This window comes from Peromyscus eremicus, chromosome 20 (assembly GCF_949786415.1).
Source record: "Peromyscus eremicus chromosome 20, PerEre_H2_v1, whole genome shotgun sequence".
In the NCBI taxonomy this organism is placed as follows: Eukaryota; Metazoa; Chordata; class Mammalia; order Rodentia; family Cricetidae; genus Peromyscus; species Peromyscus eremicus.
The window spans coordinates 2,850,537-2,869,156 of NC_081436.1; the positions used below are offsets into that span (position 1 = coordinate 2,850,537).

The window sequence follows — 18,620 nt, forward strand, 5'->3', positions numbered from 1 at the left end:
CCCTAACTTCTGGTACTAGCTAGCTTCCGGCACCAGGGCTGGCATACATCTCCAAGTTACCTTGTGGGGATGGGCACTTCCGTCAGGCCTGAGAGAAGCACAGCCGGGGAGAGCCTCACAAAGGCCACGATGGGCCGGTCCAGAGTGTCCACCTCTCCAACCAGGACATTGGAGGCCTCTGCCCCAGTGGGAATTTTTTTCATGAAATGAAGGTCCACCTGAAAGTGCACAAGGCACCGACTTCAGTGCCAATCACGCTCCTCACACCTTACAGTGCATGTGTCACTCAGGGTTAAAGAAGGTTCTCATTGCTTTATTTGATCTCTACAAAAACCCTGAATGGAGGTATCATGGATTATATCAGCCTCACTATTTAAAAAACAAAGGGGTAAAAAAGCGATTAACATTCAGGGAGAGAAAGGTGACTAGAACTAGAGAGCTTAGAATACAGATATATATTTATTTATAATTTATGTCACGTGTAAATTATACATAATTTAGTGTGTGTGTGTGTCTTTCGTTTTTGTTTTCTTTTTTTTTTTTTTTTTTTTTTTTTGGTTTTTCGAGACAGGGTTTCTCTGTGTAGACCAGGCTGGCCTCGAATTCACAGAGATCTGCCTGGCTCTGCCTCCCAAGTGCTGGGATTAAAGGCATGTGCCACCACCACCTGATGTGTGTGTCTACATATGCTGCAGCCCCTGTGTGGAAGCCAGAGAACACCTTGTGAGAATCAGTTCTGCCCTTGCACTGTATGGGTTTCTGGATGGAATTCAGATCATTTGAAAGCAACACCTTTATCCACTGCGCCACCTCAAGAATCAGAGTTTCAATCCACCATGCTCTTCAGAGAGGAGGTGCTTCAGAAGCTCTGGGTCACGTTATTTCTCTTTTCAAATACCTGACTAGTTCATCAATACAGCAGTCACAGCCCCCAAGAAGAGTCCGAAACATTGGGAGCTTTAGGAGGCAGCTGCATACTTGAAGACGAGACGGAACCACAGAGCATCAGATACCAAAAGGCAACTCAAGAAAGTGGGGGGGGGGGGGAGTGGAGCCTCGGGAGTAGTCTGTCTTCACTACGCTGAACCTGGAAGGACACACTGAGGAGCAAGCCTCACCCAGCTGTGCGCGCAAAGGGCGAAGACTAAGAAGACGGCACCCCTTCCCACAGAAGCAGCGCTGGTCTTGGGGGAAAGACCATGAAACATCAGCGCTTACCAGATCCCAGAAAGAGTCCCAAGACACTGGGCTCCACTACAGACAACCTTAGCCTAGATGCCAGCTGGCCACGTCTCCCTCACCTTGCTTAGATCCACAGGACTGTGTTCACAACTCACTCCGTTTTTCACCTCCAGATTCGTAGTTGGAGCAGACTGAGGAGAAACAGTCTGACCTGTTTTGGAGAAAGTCAAACAGAACTCGCTAGGGCTTGCCTCTCCTCTGACACAGACGGTCATCAGAGCCAGCTTGTGACTTCTAGAGGCTGGCAGGTCTACGAAGCAGGGTCCACTCACACCTGTCTCCACACTCAGTGCTAAGAAGAAGGTGATCCTCCTTCACCTTCCTCTCTGGAGGCAGTGACCCTTAACCTCCGTGCATGAGGACCTCTACTGTTGGCCAGCAAAGGTCTAAACTTGATTTACTAAATGAGGAGATAATACAGAGGAGGACTTGCCCAGCCTCAGCAAGAGAGGCAATTAGCAGCTGGAAGACTTTGCAACCCATCTGTGCCTGGGCACAGGCTTTGGACATAAGTTAACTCACAGAAACCCCATAATAAACGGAAGGAAGGTCCTGTCATTGTCCTTGTTTAAGCAAGTTGTGAAGAGCTTTAAGAGATTGTCCAGGGCCATATACTCTCCAGGTGGTAGGCCAAAAGCACAGGCCTGACCACACTACGGTATTTTGTGTCTAAGCAAAGACTTTCATTTAGTTAGAAAACGCTGCAACTCACCTTCTCTGGCCCCAGATCATGATCAATGTGGACATTCTCCCCAAAGCTACAACCTCTCTGGAAGCATGCCGGGAATATATCCCTCATCTTGGAGATCTACTTGGAATGCTTTCCAAGCACACAAGGGAGAGACGGTACCGTTTCCCAGCTGCCCGGCTTACTACCGTCCAAAAGTTCAGGGGTCTATGTGTCACAGCCTCTACTCTCTAGTAACTGCATCTCCAAATGTCCCCAAATGTGTGGTCAATAAAGAGAAACAGACTGAAATCCGTACCGTCTCTATCCATGGAATGTGGGTCAGATTGCTTCTTGCCCACCTCAGCGAAGGAGCGGACGATGGGGATGAGGTTGTTCCTCTTCCTCTCATTCTGATGGTGGTGCTTCTTGAGAAGGGCCTCCCGCACTTTCACCCTCATACTGTCGTTCAGGTCGCTGAACAGTTCTTGCTGGTCCAGGATCAGGTCTGGAAAGCGAGCATGCACAGCAGCATTCAAACTGAGCTCAGGAACCCCAGGGGAATGGCGTCAGGCAGCTGGGGAAGGGGCAGCAGACAGAAGCAAGCTGCTCTACTAGGGTCACCGAGGTGGTCTCAGCTTCCTGTCCGGAAGAGCGTTTGCTTTCTGTAGCTGTGAAACACTGTCCTTTGTTTATTTAACAATGAGAACACATCAGAGATGGGGTGTCACTACGCTATGTACGCTGGTCGTGAATTCCCGAGCTAATGTGACCCTTCTGCAAAAGTGGGGCTTACAGGAGCTGGAGAGATGGCCCAGTGGGTAAGAACACTGGATGCTCTTACAGAGGACCTGGGTTCAATTCCCAGCACCCACACAGTGGCTCACAGCCATCTGTGTTCCAGTTCTAGGAGACCCAACACCCCCTTATAGTCCCCAAGGGCATACACATGCAATCAAAGTACTCATATATATAAAATAAAATTAATTAATTAAAAAAAACTTTAAGGTAGGACTTACATGGTGACGTATGTCCTTATGCTTAGCTCAAATCATTGCTTTGGGGAACAAACCTATTGAGTATTTAATACATACCTAGAACTATACCATGAGCTTTACATCCGTTATCTATACAATACTCACTAAAATTGAAAAAGTGGATATTTTTATGACAATTTTTTTCTATTTTTAAAATGTATTTATTTTTATCTTTCTGTGTGTGTATGTGTGTGTGTGTGTGTGTGTGTGTGTGTGTGTGTGTGTGCCACATGTGTGCAGGTGTCCATGGAGACTAGAAGAGAGTTATCAGATCCCCTGAGGCTGGAGTTACAAGTGGCCGTGAGCCACACAATGTGGTTCTGGGAACCAAATTGGAGTCCTCTGGAAGAGCCGCAGATACTCCTAACTTCTGAGTCAGAGTGTGCTTCCAAATAAGGAAACCAAGGGACGATTGTTACAGAAGTCCGCAAACTCTCACACCCGCTAAGTGGGAGAGCAAGGGTTCATATCCAGTACTGGCTGAGTCAAAAGCCCATGGTTACCCTCTAATTCTATTATCCCTTCTTCCAAGCACTCGGCCCTGATGCAGCTGCCAGGGTGCTGCAGCTGTGAGCTCCAGGGGCTGCCTGAAAGCGGAGCCCGAAAGAAAAGTTAAATTGGAGCTGGAGAGGTGTCAGTGGTCAAGAGCATGGGCTGCTCTTCCAGAGAGTACAGATGCAGGCAAAACACACAGATATGAAATGAAATAATAAGTTTAAAAAGTGTATTTAAATTAACCAACTGCTCACTGAAGGCAATTACCAGCACTTAAACTATTAAGCCCAGTGACTGGGGAGGATAATTACTTGTTTCTGTCAGCAGGACTCTAGATACATGTCTAGAGCTTCAGACCTTACACTTCCTTCCTAGCTCCATTATTCTTGACCCATCTGACCTCGGAATTACATGACCACCCTCTACTCTGTCTCCCCATCTACAGAGAGGTACAGCACCGAAGTCTCCACACCCCCGGGAAGGCTGTCACTGCAGCAGCTAGTTTCCAGCAGTTGGTCTTCCTGCCTGTACTTCCTAAGTCCTGGGGCCACAGGTGTGAACAGTCAATAAGTGCTGGGACCACAGGTGTGAACAGTCAATAAGTGCTGGGGCCACAGGTGTGAACAGTCAATAAGTGCTGGGACCACAGGTGTGAACAGTCAATAAGTGCTGGGGCCACAGGTGTGAACAGTCAATAAGTGCTGGGGCCACAGGTGTGAACAGTCAATAAGTGCTGGGGCCACAGGTGAGAACAGTCAATAAGTGCTGGGGCCACAGGTGTGAACAGTCAATAAGTGCTGGGGCCACAGGTGTGAACAGTCAATAAGTGCTGGGATCACAGGTGTGAACAGTCAGTAAGTGCTGGGATCACAGGTGTGAACAGTCAATAAGTGCTGGGATCACAGGTGTGAACAGTCAATAAGTGCTGGGAACACAGGTGTGAACAGTCAATAAGTGCTGGGATTACAGGTGTGAACCATCACGACCAGGTTCCTGCATATTTAACCTTTATAATGATTGATTTCTTCCCTCCTATTACGCTCATGCTTCCGAATCCTTCATCTTAAAAAGAAAAAAAAATTCTAACCAGGTCCCTCTTCTACGTACTGTTTTTCACTTTTCTCTTCCCACTTAAAATTCTCAAAAGAAGAAAAATCATAATTCAAGAATGACCTGCAGTTCCCACTGGGTGCCAAAGGACCACAGAAAATCGTTTCTGCTCTGGGCCTTTAGGAACACAGCCCTACCTATAACTCACTTCAGATTGCTGGCTTCCAAATGTACTGTTTGACTGTTTTTATTTTGAGATGAGATCTTGCTACAGGCTGGTCTTGAACTTATCTACTTGCCTTAACCTCTGAGTGTTGGGAATACAGGCAGGAGCCACCACACACGTGGCCATGTGTCCCAGCAGTCCTGGCAGGCTAACAGACTCGGCGGTCCTTCTCTGGTTCTCATCTCACCTGCTATGGGCACTCCTGAGCCTGGTCTCCAAGGACGACACTCTTCTGTCAACCTACTTATGGCCCCTGCTGCCAAGCCTTAAATGGCTGGCGTCCACATTTCTGACCTCATTCTCAACTGCCCTTAAGACTGTAAGCACCAAACGCCTATGAACCGATGACCGAAAACTACATTTCAGTTGAGATCTATCTCGAGTCACATCAAAGCTCCAGTCACCTACAGACATCATCTGGATGTCCTCACACCCTAAGACTCGGCGAGCACAGAACGAAACCCATCCTCTTCCCACCCACCAGACCTGCTGATGTTCTAGGCATCCAGCCGTAAGCCAGAATCCTAACACTCTGCCCTTTTTACCCAACCAGTCCATCAAATCATCCCCATCAATTCTGCCTCCTGAGTTGCACTGGAAACTCTCTTGCTGCACCGCCACTGAAGAAACTCTAGTCTACAGGAGGGTGGCACACATGGCTCTGGCAGCCTTCTCCCCCATTCCCTCTGCCTTGCTAAAAATCATTCGATCACCTCCCTAAAGCTGGCCACCGAGGTCCAGTCCCTTATTTGGCCACTTCCTCCTCCTGAGGCTGACTACCAAGGTCCAGCTATCAAAGTGTTGAAGTCCAGCAATCAAAAGCCCCCTTTGGCTCACCTAATTAACACGCCCAATTAAAATTAAACACCTCATCCGAACACAGGGTTTTCCATTTTACCTTTATAAACCATCATTTGCCTATGGGCCACATCTGTCTCCTCTCTATCCAGAGGCGGCCTCTGTCCCTCTGGGACAAATACCTCTGCCTTCCCCTTGTCCCCTTGCCCTTCTCCCTCATCCCCTCTCCTTTACCTTCCCACCCCATCCCATTCTAACACAGACCTCCCCTCTTCTCCTCCTAAAATTACACCTGCGAGGTCATTGGCTGTTGTTTTCTGCCTGAGTCAGAAGCAGCCACTATAACTTTTCTTCCCCACTTAAGAAAGGTTCTCTCTGTGGAAACAGGTGTTTGGATGTGGTCCGGGAGGCAACCCCACCCCCACCCCATGCGGGGGATGGGTCTCCTTCCCCCACATTGCAGGCACCACCTCACCTGGTCTGATCCAGTGGCCTGGTTTACTCTCCCTTCACCCTCCATCATCTTTCTCACAACTAATTTGACCAGGCACTACCCTGCCAAGACATCTGCAGGATCTCCTCATTGTTATAACGCCACTAACTCCCCGGGGTTCCTCCACCGAAAAACAGGCCACAAACGTTCTTGGGAACCTTCATGGGCATTTAGACACAGAGCTAGAAGTCAGTGAAATAGAGATGTGACCTGGTCGGAACACAGTCCAAGAATGGAGTTGTGTGAAGAAAGATTTCTGAATGCTTGTGAGAAAACTCCAAGAAACCAAGACAAGAGTCTTGTGACCTCAGTTTCTTCAAAATCACGGAACTGTTCTTGGACTGTGCTTTCGTGCCCTGTCCGGGTGTACTGGATAGACGTTTGCTTCAGATTACTCATTACGACTGGCTATTGTTATCTGTTAGCCTCTACAGAAAAGCACGTTTTTGCCACATGCCGCACAGCTCACCCGCTGCAGCGCCCTCGGTATAAACTGTATAAACTGTCTGATGCTCATTTTGGGTTCCATTTTCCCAGGTTCCACTGCCTCTAGAGCAGTAAACAGGACCGTGACACGGAACTCACTTTTTTTAAAATTTCCACTTTCCCCACAGTTGGTGGTACATCTGGGGCACCACCTTCCAAAGGAGTCGACACAGGATTCCATCAGTACTGACCTCCAGCCCCCAGAGTCCCCAAAGGTCCTTAGAGAGGCATAATAGGTACTTGGAATGGAGAAATCTTTACTCTGTCCAGTAGAACAGAGTCAATCTGAGGGGAAAGGGTCCAAACGCAGCCAGGTACTCTCCAATGCCGCTCCCCATATACGGTATCTTAATATCCGTTCACATCAGATCTAGCAGACAGGTTTCCCTGTATGCTGTGCTCGAGCACGGGAATGCTATGGCTCACTTTCCCGCATATCTGTTCTAGATGATGTATTTTGTACTTTTAAATCTTTAATTTTCTTCTTAAAGTTATTATTGTTGTTGCAGTTATTAGTGTGTGTGTGATAAAGGCATGCACCATGGCGCGCTCATGAGTGTGGGGGGGGGGGGGGGAGATGAAGGCGTGTGCCATGGTGTGCTCATAAGTGCGTGCGTGCGTGCGTGCGTGCGTGTGTGTGTGTGTGTGTGTGTGTGTGTGTGTGTTTGGTGAAGGCGTGTGCCATGGCATGCTCATGAGTGTGTGTGTGTGTGTGTGTGTGTGTGTGTGTGTGGTGAAGGCGTGTGCCATGGCGTGCTCATGGAGGACAGAGGACAACTCCCATCGGCTCTTCCAGCCCGGGTTCCAGGGGTGGGACCCAGCTTGCCCAGCAAATGCTTTTACCCACTGAGCCCTCTCAACAGCCCTTCAGTTTTCTTTCTGGCTTCATTGTTCTGTTTTGCTTACGATAAAGTATCACTGTATAGGGTAGGCCTCAAACCTGTCATTCTCCTGCTTCAGCCCTTCCAACTTCCAGGATTACCCGAATGCTTGCCTCTCCCACTTCTGCGTTTACACAGAACGTCTCTGCCCTTTGCTCGGCCTTACCTGCAATCTCTTCTATGCTGCTTGCGCGCATGTCCAGGAGGACGGTGCCGTTGATGAGGCAACTCCTCAGCTCAAACAGGCTGTGCAGGGGGAGGGTCGCCACGTACGGCTTGCTCCAGCGCTCTCCCCCGTCTTCCACGTCCTCCTCAAACTTCAGCCACCTGCAGACAACGACCAGACGCCACAGACAGAAGGTGGGTTTTTCAAGAGGGTAAAACATCTGAATGGCAGAGAGAAGACTGCAACCCTGGTCTAAGTCCAGACACAGAAGAACTGGAAGAAAGAAGCTGTGGCACAGTGCCACTCTAATCCACCCCTCCCCCTTTTTGTTTGGTTTGATTTGGTTTTTTGAGACAGAGTTTCTTTGTGTAACAGCCCTGGCTGTCCTGGAACTCGTGCTGTAGACCAGGCTGGCCTCGAACTTATCTGCCTCTGCCTCCTGAGTGCTGGGATTAAAGGCGTGTCCCACCAATGCCCAGCCCCAATCCCATTTTTATTTAAAGCCAAATCTAAAATTACAAATACATGTATGTATAAGACCCCAAAAATATTCCCTGTTTTATCCTTGTGGCAGTAAGACTGAAGGTAACTATCATGTTCTTCCTTTTGTTTATCTTTATTTTCTAATTGTCTATCATAAGTATGACTTTTAAAAATCTAATCTATATCATTTGGACACATTGACAAACCACATTAATAAAACAGTAACATTTTTTTTATCAGTGCTCTTTATGACTTCAGAAATCCACATGGACAGAAACATCAAAGACTGCCTTTCACTTGGCATCATGCAGCTGGCCTGTGTAATTCTCGCGGCCCACGGAAAATGTCCACAGTAGCACAGGCATCAACGCCACACCAACGTGCGCTGGCGCCAGGCTTCCTCGATGCCACCTCACCCACGAAGAGACAAAGGCCGTTGGCCTTTGTCACTTGTGGAGAGGTGTGCATCTATCTGCCTGTCCCTAAGCTCCTGCCGGGTACTGCAGGGCCTCACCTGGCTGTCTCCTTCCACTCAGCCTCTTCCCCCTCTCTCATACATATCTCGTCCAGCTCTGTGAACAGCTCATGAGGCACGTGCTCTTCATCCTCCTCGGTGCCAAGAATGAACTGAACACGCTGAGATGGGGTGTCTAGAAAGCCAACCAGAGAAAGGTCTGGATGTGTATCTATCCTCCCAGTCGGAACAAAAATAGAACTCTGCCTAACCGCTTCGGGAATATATAGACGATGTCCTGAATACAGATTTAAAAGTTCCTTTGTTCTTAGAGAGAAGGCTATTCTGTGGAGGCATTTAAACAAGAGAGCAAAGTTATGAACTAAGACCACTCACAGAAGTCCCATGAGAACTAGAAATCAGGAATGGAGAGACGGCTCAGCAGTTGAGAGCACTTGCTGTTCTTCCAGAGGACCCGGGTTCAGTTCCCAGCTCCCACATGGCAACTCACACCTGTCTAACTTCTGTACTAGGGATCTGACGCCCTCTTCTGGCCTTCAAGGGCACCAGGCATGCATGTGGCACACAAACATAAATGCAGGCAAAATACCCAAACAAATAAAAATAGATTTTTTTTTTTAGTTTTCTAGAAACCTGACAAATTTTAAATAGCAAAGGATTACTTATAGTACTGATTAGGGTGTGGAAATGTCAATTTCAGGAAGACATTTCCAGTTCTTAGAAGCATTCTTTCCTCTTGGGAACCCTAGCCAAGGGCTAGAGAATCAAGACCACCTGCCTATGCCTCCTGCATTCCCATGAATCTCCACACCACCCTGTCATGGACACTGGTCCTCTCTTCCCAGTCATTACTCCCTCTCCCCCCGGGGTGTTAACCCCCCTCTCTCCAGGGTATTACCCCCTCTCCCCAGGGTGTTACCCCCTTTTCCTCAGGGTGTTACCCCCTTTTCCTCAGGGTGTTACCCACCTCTCTCCTCAGGGTATTACCCCGTCTCTCCCCAGGGTGTTACCCCGTCTCCCCCCAGGGTGTTACCCTGTCTCCCCCGAGGGTGTTACCCCGTCTCCCCCCAGGGTGTTACCGTGGGCCAAGGCTTCCAGACCCTCTTCTCCCTGGCTGGCTCCTTTGCCCCGCCCTCCTCGTCTCCGGTGCTTCTGGCCATGAGTGCGGTGATGTCGGTGACTCTGCCGGCCCAGTGGCATCCGAACCCCCACATACAGAGTTCTATGACCTGAATGGAAAGAGAAGACCTATGGAGAGAACTCCTTTTACAAAAGGAGTCTAGCATGATTAAGAGCAAAACATCACCGACTTTCGTATAGCACTTCTGGAATGTTTAAACTCCACAGACCCCGGGACTGAAGACAGTAATCACAAAGTTGACAGTGTCTTCCTCTGTCCTGCACACACCTATAACCTCACACGGATGTTGTGACAACCAAATGAACAAATTGTACTCCATTATGTGCACTAGCTGTGAGAGTGGGAGCCTGAAGGAGCATGTGGAGGGCACAGCTGGTCACACAGTAGAGCATGGGAACGGAGCCTTGGCGTGTGCAAGGCTCTGGGAGGAGGGTGGACGAAGGATAGAGGGGGAAGAGGGAGGGGAAGAGGGAGGGGGGCATATGACTTACAAACTATGAATACATGTTTGTTACTTTTTGCTATTACAAGAGCAAGGTGAATGATTTTTAAAGAGACAATCCCCGTATGGTGACTGTGGCAGGTTTTCGCAGAGAGGTTGTTAGCATAGTCAAGGACCCAGAAAGCCCACCTGGGCTCAAAGCTCCGTTTCAGCACTAGCTAACAGTCTGAGCGTGAGCAAGTCAGCCAGTCTCTCTTGATTAATCCTTTAAAAGTAACACTGACGCTTACTTTTTTAACTCATGGGGTTATCAAGAGCAACAGTAAGATAACACACGGGAAATGCTCAAGGCCATGCCGGGAACTGCAGACCAGCTTCTGCACTGTGGACTGCAGGGCCAGACTACTGCAGACAGACCTTTTAAATCAGGACTGAGGCTGGGTTTTGAGAGTTAAAGTCGGAGCACAAAGAATGGAGATAGAAGTAAGTGACCCGACAGCAACCCCTTCTCACGCCTCCTCCTGCTCCCCTTTCATTTCATCCTCACCTGACTTCCTGCCAAGCCTGGAGCCCGGGATCAGGAGCTCCAGGGCTATTCCCAAACCTGACACTCACAGCCTTGCTGTGCCCATTTCTACCTGGCTCCTGCTGCTCTGCACACCACACCTTAGCTGCGCCCACACTGTCCCCACGGTTCTCGGCATCTTTAGCCAGTGTCTTTGGATCCTACCTATGCCTATCCCTGCCCTTTGACCCCTTCCTCCTCACCTTACTGAGAAGACGAAAGTCCTTTCATGGCAACTCCTCTGTCAGTCTGGCTCCTCTCTGCCAGGCTCGGGAGCTCTCCATCCCATGCCTCCCACTCCGCTGCCCCTCCCCAAGGACGGACGAGCCCCTCACTCCCCTCTCCATCCAGTCCTTCCATGGCTCATCTTTGAAGACTCCCACTGACTGCTGCTCCCACGTTTCCCCCTCTCCTTCCTTCTCCACCAAGAATCATGATTGGCCTCACCCCCTGTCCTTCCCAAGTTCTTGTTCCATGGCCTCTGGCTGTGGCTTCTGTCCCTGACCTCTACTAAAGCTCCTGTCCACAGTGAGGACATCAGATGGTACTTAGTCACCAAGCTCTGTCATAGACATCTCCCAGTTCCACAGACTCTATGGAGAGCATGGCATGTACCCGGGTCTCCAGATGCCTGTCCACCTTGATGTTCTGGGCTCAGCTCTCACGCACTGCCGCCTGACTCCTTCGGATGCCTCATCACCCACCAGAGGAAGGATCCACTCTTGATCCTTCCTCTCTCCTCTGTAGGGATACCCATTCTTTGGATTTCAAGTCTACTTCTACACAGGACTCCCCAGACCCCTTGTTTTAAGTCTTTATGTGCATCCCAGCTTGGCCTACCAGGCTGGCTTCATACAATTATCCTGCCTCAGTCTGGGATTACAGATGTATGCTACCATACAGCTTCAAATCTTTATCTACAGCAGTGGTCCCCAACCTTCCTAATGCTGTGGCCCTTGAATACAGTTCCTCATGCTGTGGTGACCCCAACCATAACATTCTTTTCATTGTTACTTCATAACTGCAATTTTGTTACTGTTATGAATTGTAGTATAAATAACTATGTTTTCTGATGATCTTAGGTGACCCTAGCGAAAGAATTGTTTGACCCCCAAAAGGGGTCATGACCCACAGGTTGAGAATCACTGACCTACACTGATTACCATGCCCCCAAACAAATTTAAAAGCCTCTACCTTCAGAAGTCAAGCTCACTGTGGGTGTGGTATCTCACACCTTGGATCCTAACACATGAAAAGATGAAAACGATTGGCTGAAACTTGGAAGTCAATAAGGGAACATAGTGAGTTTGAGATTAGCCTAGACAATAGTGAGACCCTGTGGTGCCCAATGTGGGGCACAAGAGTGATTATTTTATACGTGGGTTGTGGGACTTCAGGGGCTTGGTGGGACCTGGAGAAAAGCTCTCCAGCAACAACCCTGTCTCAAAAAAAAAAAATCTAAAAATGAAATGAGGCTCCATGTTTATGTCTACAGCCCCACCGGCGTGTAAATTCCTTGGTGGCTGGGAGACGGCCCAGCAGCGAGATGGCCCAGCAGCAAGATGGCCCAGCAGCAAGACAGCCCAGCAGTGAGACGGCCCAGCAGTGAGAGGCTCCTGTTGCTCTTGCAGAGGGTCTGGGTTTCCCAGCAGCTCCACGGTGGCTCACAACTGTGTAAGACTGTTCTGGAGGAGCTCTCGACCTGTGCTGGCCTCCACAGCACTGCACACACGTGACACAATGACATACAAGCAGGGAAACACCCATACACAAAATAAAAATAAGTAATTTTCTTCAGCATTACCTTAGATTCCAGCTCTACTTCTTTGCCCCTTTCACTGTGGCTCCTGTAGATCAGGAATGTCAAGCCTTCCACTGCTCCTACTCTGACAAAGCAGGGTCTCCTTCCTCCCTCCCATATGAACTGAACGCTGCAGAGTCACCCTCCTGGTTACAGACTGATCATAGTTCATCCTATGAGTCCAGAACCCCTGTGCTCAGTTCTCAACCTCTTCTCTGGATTTTCCTTCTTTGGGACAAGTTTACACATTCAACATGGAAATAAATTACCTCTACGGGAACCAGGTGATCAGCTCAAGAGAGTTAAAAGGGTCATCCTACATGCTGGCACAGAACGAACATTCTGGAGAACAATCCATGTGCCCTTCACCAGCACCAAAATGGCTGGTTTCAGCTCCCTCCACCTTCCCCAGCTGCTGCATCCACAGCACTTTATAGTTTCTCTACCTCAGCCAGGCTGCTCTTCCTCAAGCCTGTTGGCACCTTCTGCACACGCATTCACCCGAGAGTCACCGCAAACTCACCTGCCTCCTTGGCATTATCTCTAATTTCCTCGTTGAGAAGTGCGGTCACCTTCCTCCATGTTACCCTAGCTAAAGCTTTTCTCATGCCTTTTTTTCTGCCTTGCATTACAGTTGAGTAGCTGCCTTATTCCCAACTATGCACCTGTGAACGTTCAAGGTCCCGGCTTAGATCTCCTCCAGTACCTATATGTAACCAAGCACATTCTTCAGTCAATGTCAGACCAAGTCTACTGAGGCCATCAGCATGCAAATAAAGCATCCTAATTTAGTAAAACTTGTAAGAAAGATGTTGATGCTTTTAAAAATAAGAATGTACACACACACACATACACACACACACACACACACACAGCAGCCATGAATGAGAAACACTGGATCTTTGGAGCGGAAGAGAACACACAGGTATGAGCCGCACACAGAGATGGGCTGCGGACCACGCTGCTACCTGTGCTGTTTACCAAGCATCCACATGCAACTCATTAGGGAGCACTAATGGATACTCTACTCCTTTGGGCTTACAGGGTAACTCCTACATGTGGAACAATGCACACCTCCTTAAAGTTACAAATATGACCAAGTGGGTCCAGCCTTTGTTAAAGTGTATTAGACAGCATGGTGCTGACACCAGGAGTCATAAATCTAGTGCTTAATCAGGAGTAATGATCTGCCAGAAAAAATGGGAAAAGCCGTTCCTCTGACAGGAGGGCCCTGTTTTCCACAGGGGCCAAGAGAACTCTCTGGAACGTACTATGGATTGTCGCTCGAGTTATCTTTGGAAAGCTGCTGTTCAAAAACCCTTCTCTAACGGATAGAATCAGCTCATTCAAAAAGACCCACATCTACAGTCACTAACACCGTCTCTAAAAATGGTGTTAGGGAACGTGATAGAGCATACGAAATAAAATAGAAGGAAGAGTTGGGATTTCTCAGCAGCTACAGAACTCTGAGAGATGGCATGCACATTACTGAATCGGAAAACAATTTATGGATTGTCCATTAAAGCAGGGCTGTTTTCTCTCTGTGCCTTTAGGCGACACCACTACCCGGCACGCAGCTTCATCAAGTCCGGTAATTACACCTGGAGTGAGTGAGTCTGGCGGAACCCATAGCATGCCCAAGCCCACGGCAGCAAACCCACTTGCTCTCCTCTCCTCAGGCTTTGCTCTTGAGACATTTCAGGTCTGGGCATGGGAGGACCATTAGGTAGTACATTATTTAAGTGCTAACAGAAGAAAGTCCAGTTTCCAGAAAGATCTTGTCATAGAAAGCCATTTCCCAGCAGGGTGTCCTCTGACAACTGTCATCCCGTTAGGTTGCTTTTCTAGCAGAGCAGAGCACGCACCAGAGATGACATTATCTGGAGATGTTGCTCCCAACAGTTCCTCAGCTGACCTCGATGGATGAGACCTGGCCCTCAGATTCCAAGAGAGCTTGCCCAGATTCTTTATTCTATTCCCAAGCACACACAAATTTTTACATACGTTCACTTCCCAGTGGAGGACTAAGATCCACGGGTAAATGCTAGAGGACAATGGACCTGCTAGCGATGCACTTCAAGGTGTTGGGATAGCAGGAAGAAATGTCTGCGCGGTGAAGCAGGGTGCCAAGGCCCGGAGGGTAAGGCTATACCTACCTGCCTTGTAGTCCAGAGGGGAAAAAGAGGGATTCCACCCCAGTCTCCCCTACCATCAAGTCAGTTCCCACAGCTACAGAGGGTAATGGCACCAACATGTGTCTGGGGTACTGTGAGGACTAAATTATGTTTTAAGTTTAAATTACTGAGGTTAAGGGATTTATAAAACAAAATTGCTTCTAACCTGTAAGCCCCACTTGCCCAGGGACAGGTAACTTCCTGGAATGCTGGGGCTGTTGTTCAAGTAAAACAACAAGGCACCTGTTTTCGCTTCTGTAAACAAGGTTGTTGCCCCAGCTGCACAGTAGATGGGAGGTACGTAGGCAGGAAGTATGTCATGATGTATGCTTGCCCCTGACTGGACGAAGGCAGGAAGTACATAGTCTTGTGGGGTTTGCCTTTATAAGCCACTGGCTAGTGTAATTTGGCACCATACTCTGGGAATCCCGGGTATGGACCTGGCCAGTGTCTATCATCCTAGCCAGAATTTAATAAAGCTTGCTTCAATTTTATCTCAGAAATTGTGGTAGTGGTCTTATTTTTGCCCACTGGGATTAACAGTACTACAGACAAAAGGGTGGCTGGTATAAAATACCTAATTCAATGCTAACACCTGAGGACTCCCCCAATAGCACACACTTCGTGCTCCCACATTCTCCCTGTCCCTTCATCCATCTGGCCAAAATAACTTGGAGAACTTGACCTTGATCTATCCACACACCAGTGACTCTGCAGAGCCACCCACACACAGGTTTTCACAGTATCCAAGCTGGAGCCGCAGCCAGCCTCCCCAGCCAGCCTCCCCAGCCAGCCTCCCCAGCCAGCCTCCCCAGCCAGCCTCCCCAGCCAGCCTCCCCAGCCAGCCTCCCCAGCTTTCCCCCACTTCCCATCCAAAGGCCGAGGTTTCCCTGTGGTGGCACAAGGTTGATAAAACCCATGACGGGAACAAGCAGTACAGAGAAAACATCATGGCCTCTGACAGCCGGAAGTGCTGCAACCTCCAGTGTGCAGGGGGAGCAGCGGCCATCTCACACGGAGCAGACGTGGCTCCTTGGACGGGAACCCTCCTCCAGGATAAAGGAATGTCGCCTCTAATGAGGAGCCATGGTTGGACAGGTGGAAGGAGATGCCAGGGCACAGTCAGGAACAAGAAAGGCTCCTCCTGCCTCCATCTCACTGGGGTTTTTCCATAACTCTGTGCTGAGAACTCCGAGTCTTTGCTGGTCTGTTTCTGCATTCCCTTTCCTTGTTTACATTTTTTTTTTAAATCTGGTACAAATGGGCACGGTTAGAAAACGAAGAGCCAATAATGGAAATGTGGTTTAAAAAAAAAAAGGTTTTACAGCCAAACTGAACTTTTAAACTGATGATATTCTATTTTCTTTTAAATTTGTGTAGATACTTATCTTTCCGTGCAGTTATGAAGACTCAGTGAACTAAATGAGCACTTCACATTCTCAAAGAAAGGGTTATTTGCTATTGTTAACATTTATGTTGAGCACTGAGTCTCATGCTGCCTACTGGGCCCCGTGATAAGCCTGTCACACATGTGGGTAAAACTGTTAGCTCTGCTCTTATTTCAAGACAAGGACTAGGAGGCAGGTTCTTACCTTCCAACTCTTCTTTCTCATAGTGAATGTTGAGAATTGTGCTGGTCCCACCCTGGTCCACCACAGCTTCCTCATCTGGTCTCTGTTTGAAAACAGACATGCAAATAGTTACAGAAATACACCGATATCCATTCACTCATTCGAATACTTCAAACCAAGGCTCCTTTGAGAGGCCTGAAAACACAGTGGTTTACATAGATTTTAACTTGGAACCTCACAATAACCAGGAGATGAAAATATGGCAGCCATTCTCTTTCCCATTCTGTGAGTAGCCTAGACCCGAAGCACATTAAAGAACTACGCCCCAAGGTCACAGCTGTGGTAGAAGGGAGTTAAGACTGAACAGCTCCATCCTCTCCAGTGACCCAGCTACTCTCTGCAGAGCCAACACCAGCAGGCACTTGCCTTGAATGGCAACTGCCCCTCACTTCCAAACTAGCCCAGCCCCCAGTTTTTATGTCCCAATGGCATACTGCAATTCTGCTTAGTAATGAAACATATATACAGGGGCTGGAGAGACGGACCAGTGAGTGGTTAAGAGTGTGTATGCTCTCGCAGTTTCTACCCTATAACTCCACCTCCAGGAGACTGACACCCTCTTCTGGCCTCCATGGGCAACTGCACTCATGCACATATACTCACACACATAGACCTAATTCAAAACAAAACAAGCCAGGTATGATATTGCATGCCTAATCTCAGCACTCAGGAGGCGAAGACCAACCTGGTCTATAGAGCAAGTTCCAGGTCAGCCAATGCTGCACAGTGAGACCCTGTCTCAAAAAGAAAATAAATCTTTTAAAAAGATTACAGCCCCCCCCCCCCGATAGCACAGAAATGCTTACATAGTAAGTGCTCACTATTGGTGAAATTATTAAGGCCACTCCACGAAGTTAAAAGGGAGATTTATTTAGTGGCGTAACTTACAAATGAAGGGATAGGTAACAGGGTCTGGGAAGACGCAGCGCAGTCTGGCGGTGTTCTCTGGAGAACTCTGTTTGGTCTACCTCCAGCGTCCAGGGTCCGGAAAACAAGAGAGGGCGGCACATCCGGATCTCTGGTCTCAGGGCCCTCTCTTGGCCCCACTTTGTAGGCGTGATAGTTACCGAAGCCTCAGTGGGGGTTGGAACTTCCAGATCAAAGCTGGAATGGCTACCCACTAAAGCTCACATAAATGCTCACATATAAGTGCTCACATGAACACTCACATAGTGAGTACTCAGTAAGTCTTTTTTTAAAAAGATTTAAGTTAGTTAGTTAGTTTATGTGCACTGGTGTTTTTCCTACGTGTCTGTGTGAGGGAGTCAGATCTCCTGGAACTGGAGTTACAGACAGTTGTGAGCTGCCATGTAGGTGCTGGGAATTGAACCCAGGTCCTCTGGAAGAGCAGCCAGTGCTCTGAACCCCTGAGCCATCTCTCCAGCTGCCAGAAAGACTTTCTTAAAAGAATGCTGTGATCACCATCCCTCCTTCCTCACAAGGCATCGACTTACGAAGACAAACACACTTAACTGATACTCTGGCACTTACTTTCCTGGTGTGTGGCTCTGGCCAGGCTACTTTACCACAGGGACACGGGCACACTCTCGCCTCCACGTGGGCCTGTGCATACCGTCAGGCTTTGTGCTCCCCCCCACGCTCCACTCAGATCTCCAACTCACTCTTCCAAGTCCCCACTTAACCATCCTCATGCTGAGGACAGACAATCTAGTTCCCCAATGACAAGGTATTTTTAATGAGGTTAACTTAAATAAACTCTTAGAGAAATAGAATGTCAAAGGTCACTTAGAGTGATTAATTTGATAATTTACTTTCATAGATATTTAAAAATACATATTATTACTACCATGAAAAAAATCTCCAAGATAGAATACTAAGTTTTAAAGGCAAAGTGGAAAAAACTGTGATTTGCTACATTTTAACAAAGAAAGGGCAGCTGGAACATAAATGCCTGGTTATACTTTAGAGTGAACGGGTCTGGAGAGATGGCTCAATGGTGAAGAGCTGGCTGCTCCTCCAGAGGACCCAAGTTCAATTCCCAGCACCCACCTGATAGTTTACAACCATCTACAAACTCCAGTTCCAAAGAATCCAGCACCCTCCTCTGGCCTCCACATAGTACACAGACATAGACGTGGGCAACACCCAGACACAAGTAAAAAAATTAAAAAAAATCTTAAAAAGAAAGAATATTTACAAAAGATTGATTTTTTTTAACGATTTGTTTTTAATTTTATACACATTGGTATTTTGCCTACATGTATGTCTGTGTGAGGCTATCAAATTCCCTTTTTTTGTTTTGTTTTGTTTTTCAAGACAGGGTTTCTCTGTGTAGTTTTGGTGCCTGTCCTGGAACTCGCTCTGTAGACCAGGCTGGCCTTGAACTCACAGAGATCCACCTGCCTC

General features: G+C 48.1%; 1 protein-coding gene across 3 annotated transcripts in view; it reads right to left on the reverse strand.

The window, feature by feature from the left end:
• The window catches only part of Slc4a8 (solute carrier family 4 member 8), a 66,472-nt gene that overhangs the window by 31,406 nt on the left and 16,446 nt on the right, over nt 1-18,620 (reverse strand). For all 3 annotated transcript variants that reach the window (XM_059247795.1, XM_059247797.1, XM_059247796.1), the window contains exons 2-8: nt 16,215-16,296; nt 9,579-9,728; nt 8,539-8,674; nt 7,542-7,702; nt 2,229-2,417; nt 1,302-1,393; nt 61-218 (exon numbers count right to left, since the gene is read on the reverse strand). In XM_059247795.1, coding sequence (XP_059103778.1) covers nt 61-218; nt 1,302-1,393; nt 2,229-2,417; nt 7,542-7,702; nt 8,539-8,674; nt 9,579-9,728; nt 16,215-16,296 — 968 coding nt within the window. The remainder of the gene's footprint in view (nt 1-60; nt 219-1,301; nt 1,394-2,228; nt 2,418-7,541; nt 7,703-8,538; nt 8,675-9,578; nt 9,729-16,214; nt 16,297-18,620) is intronic.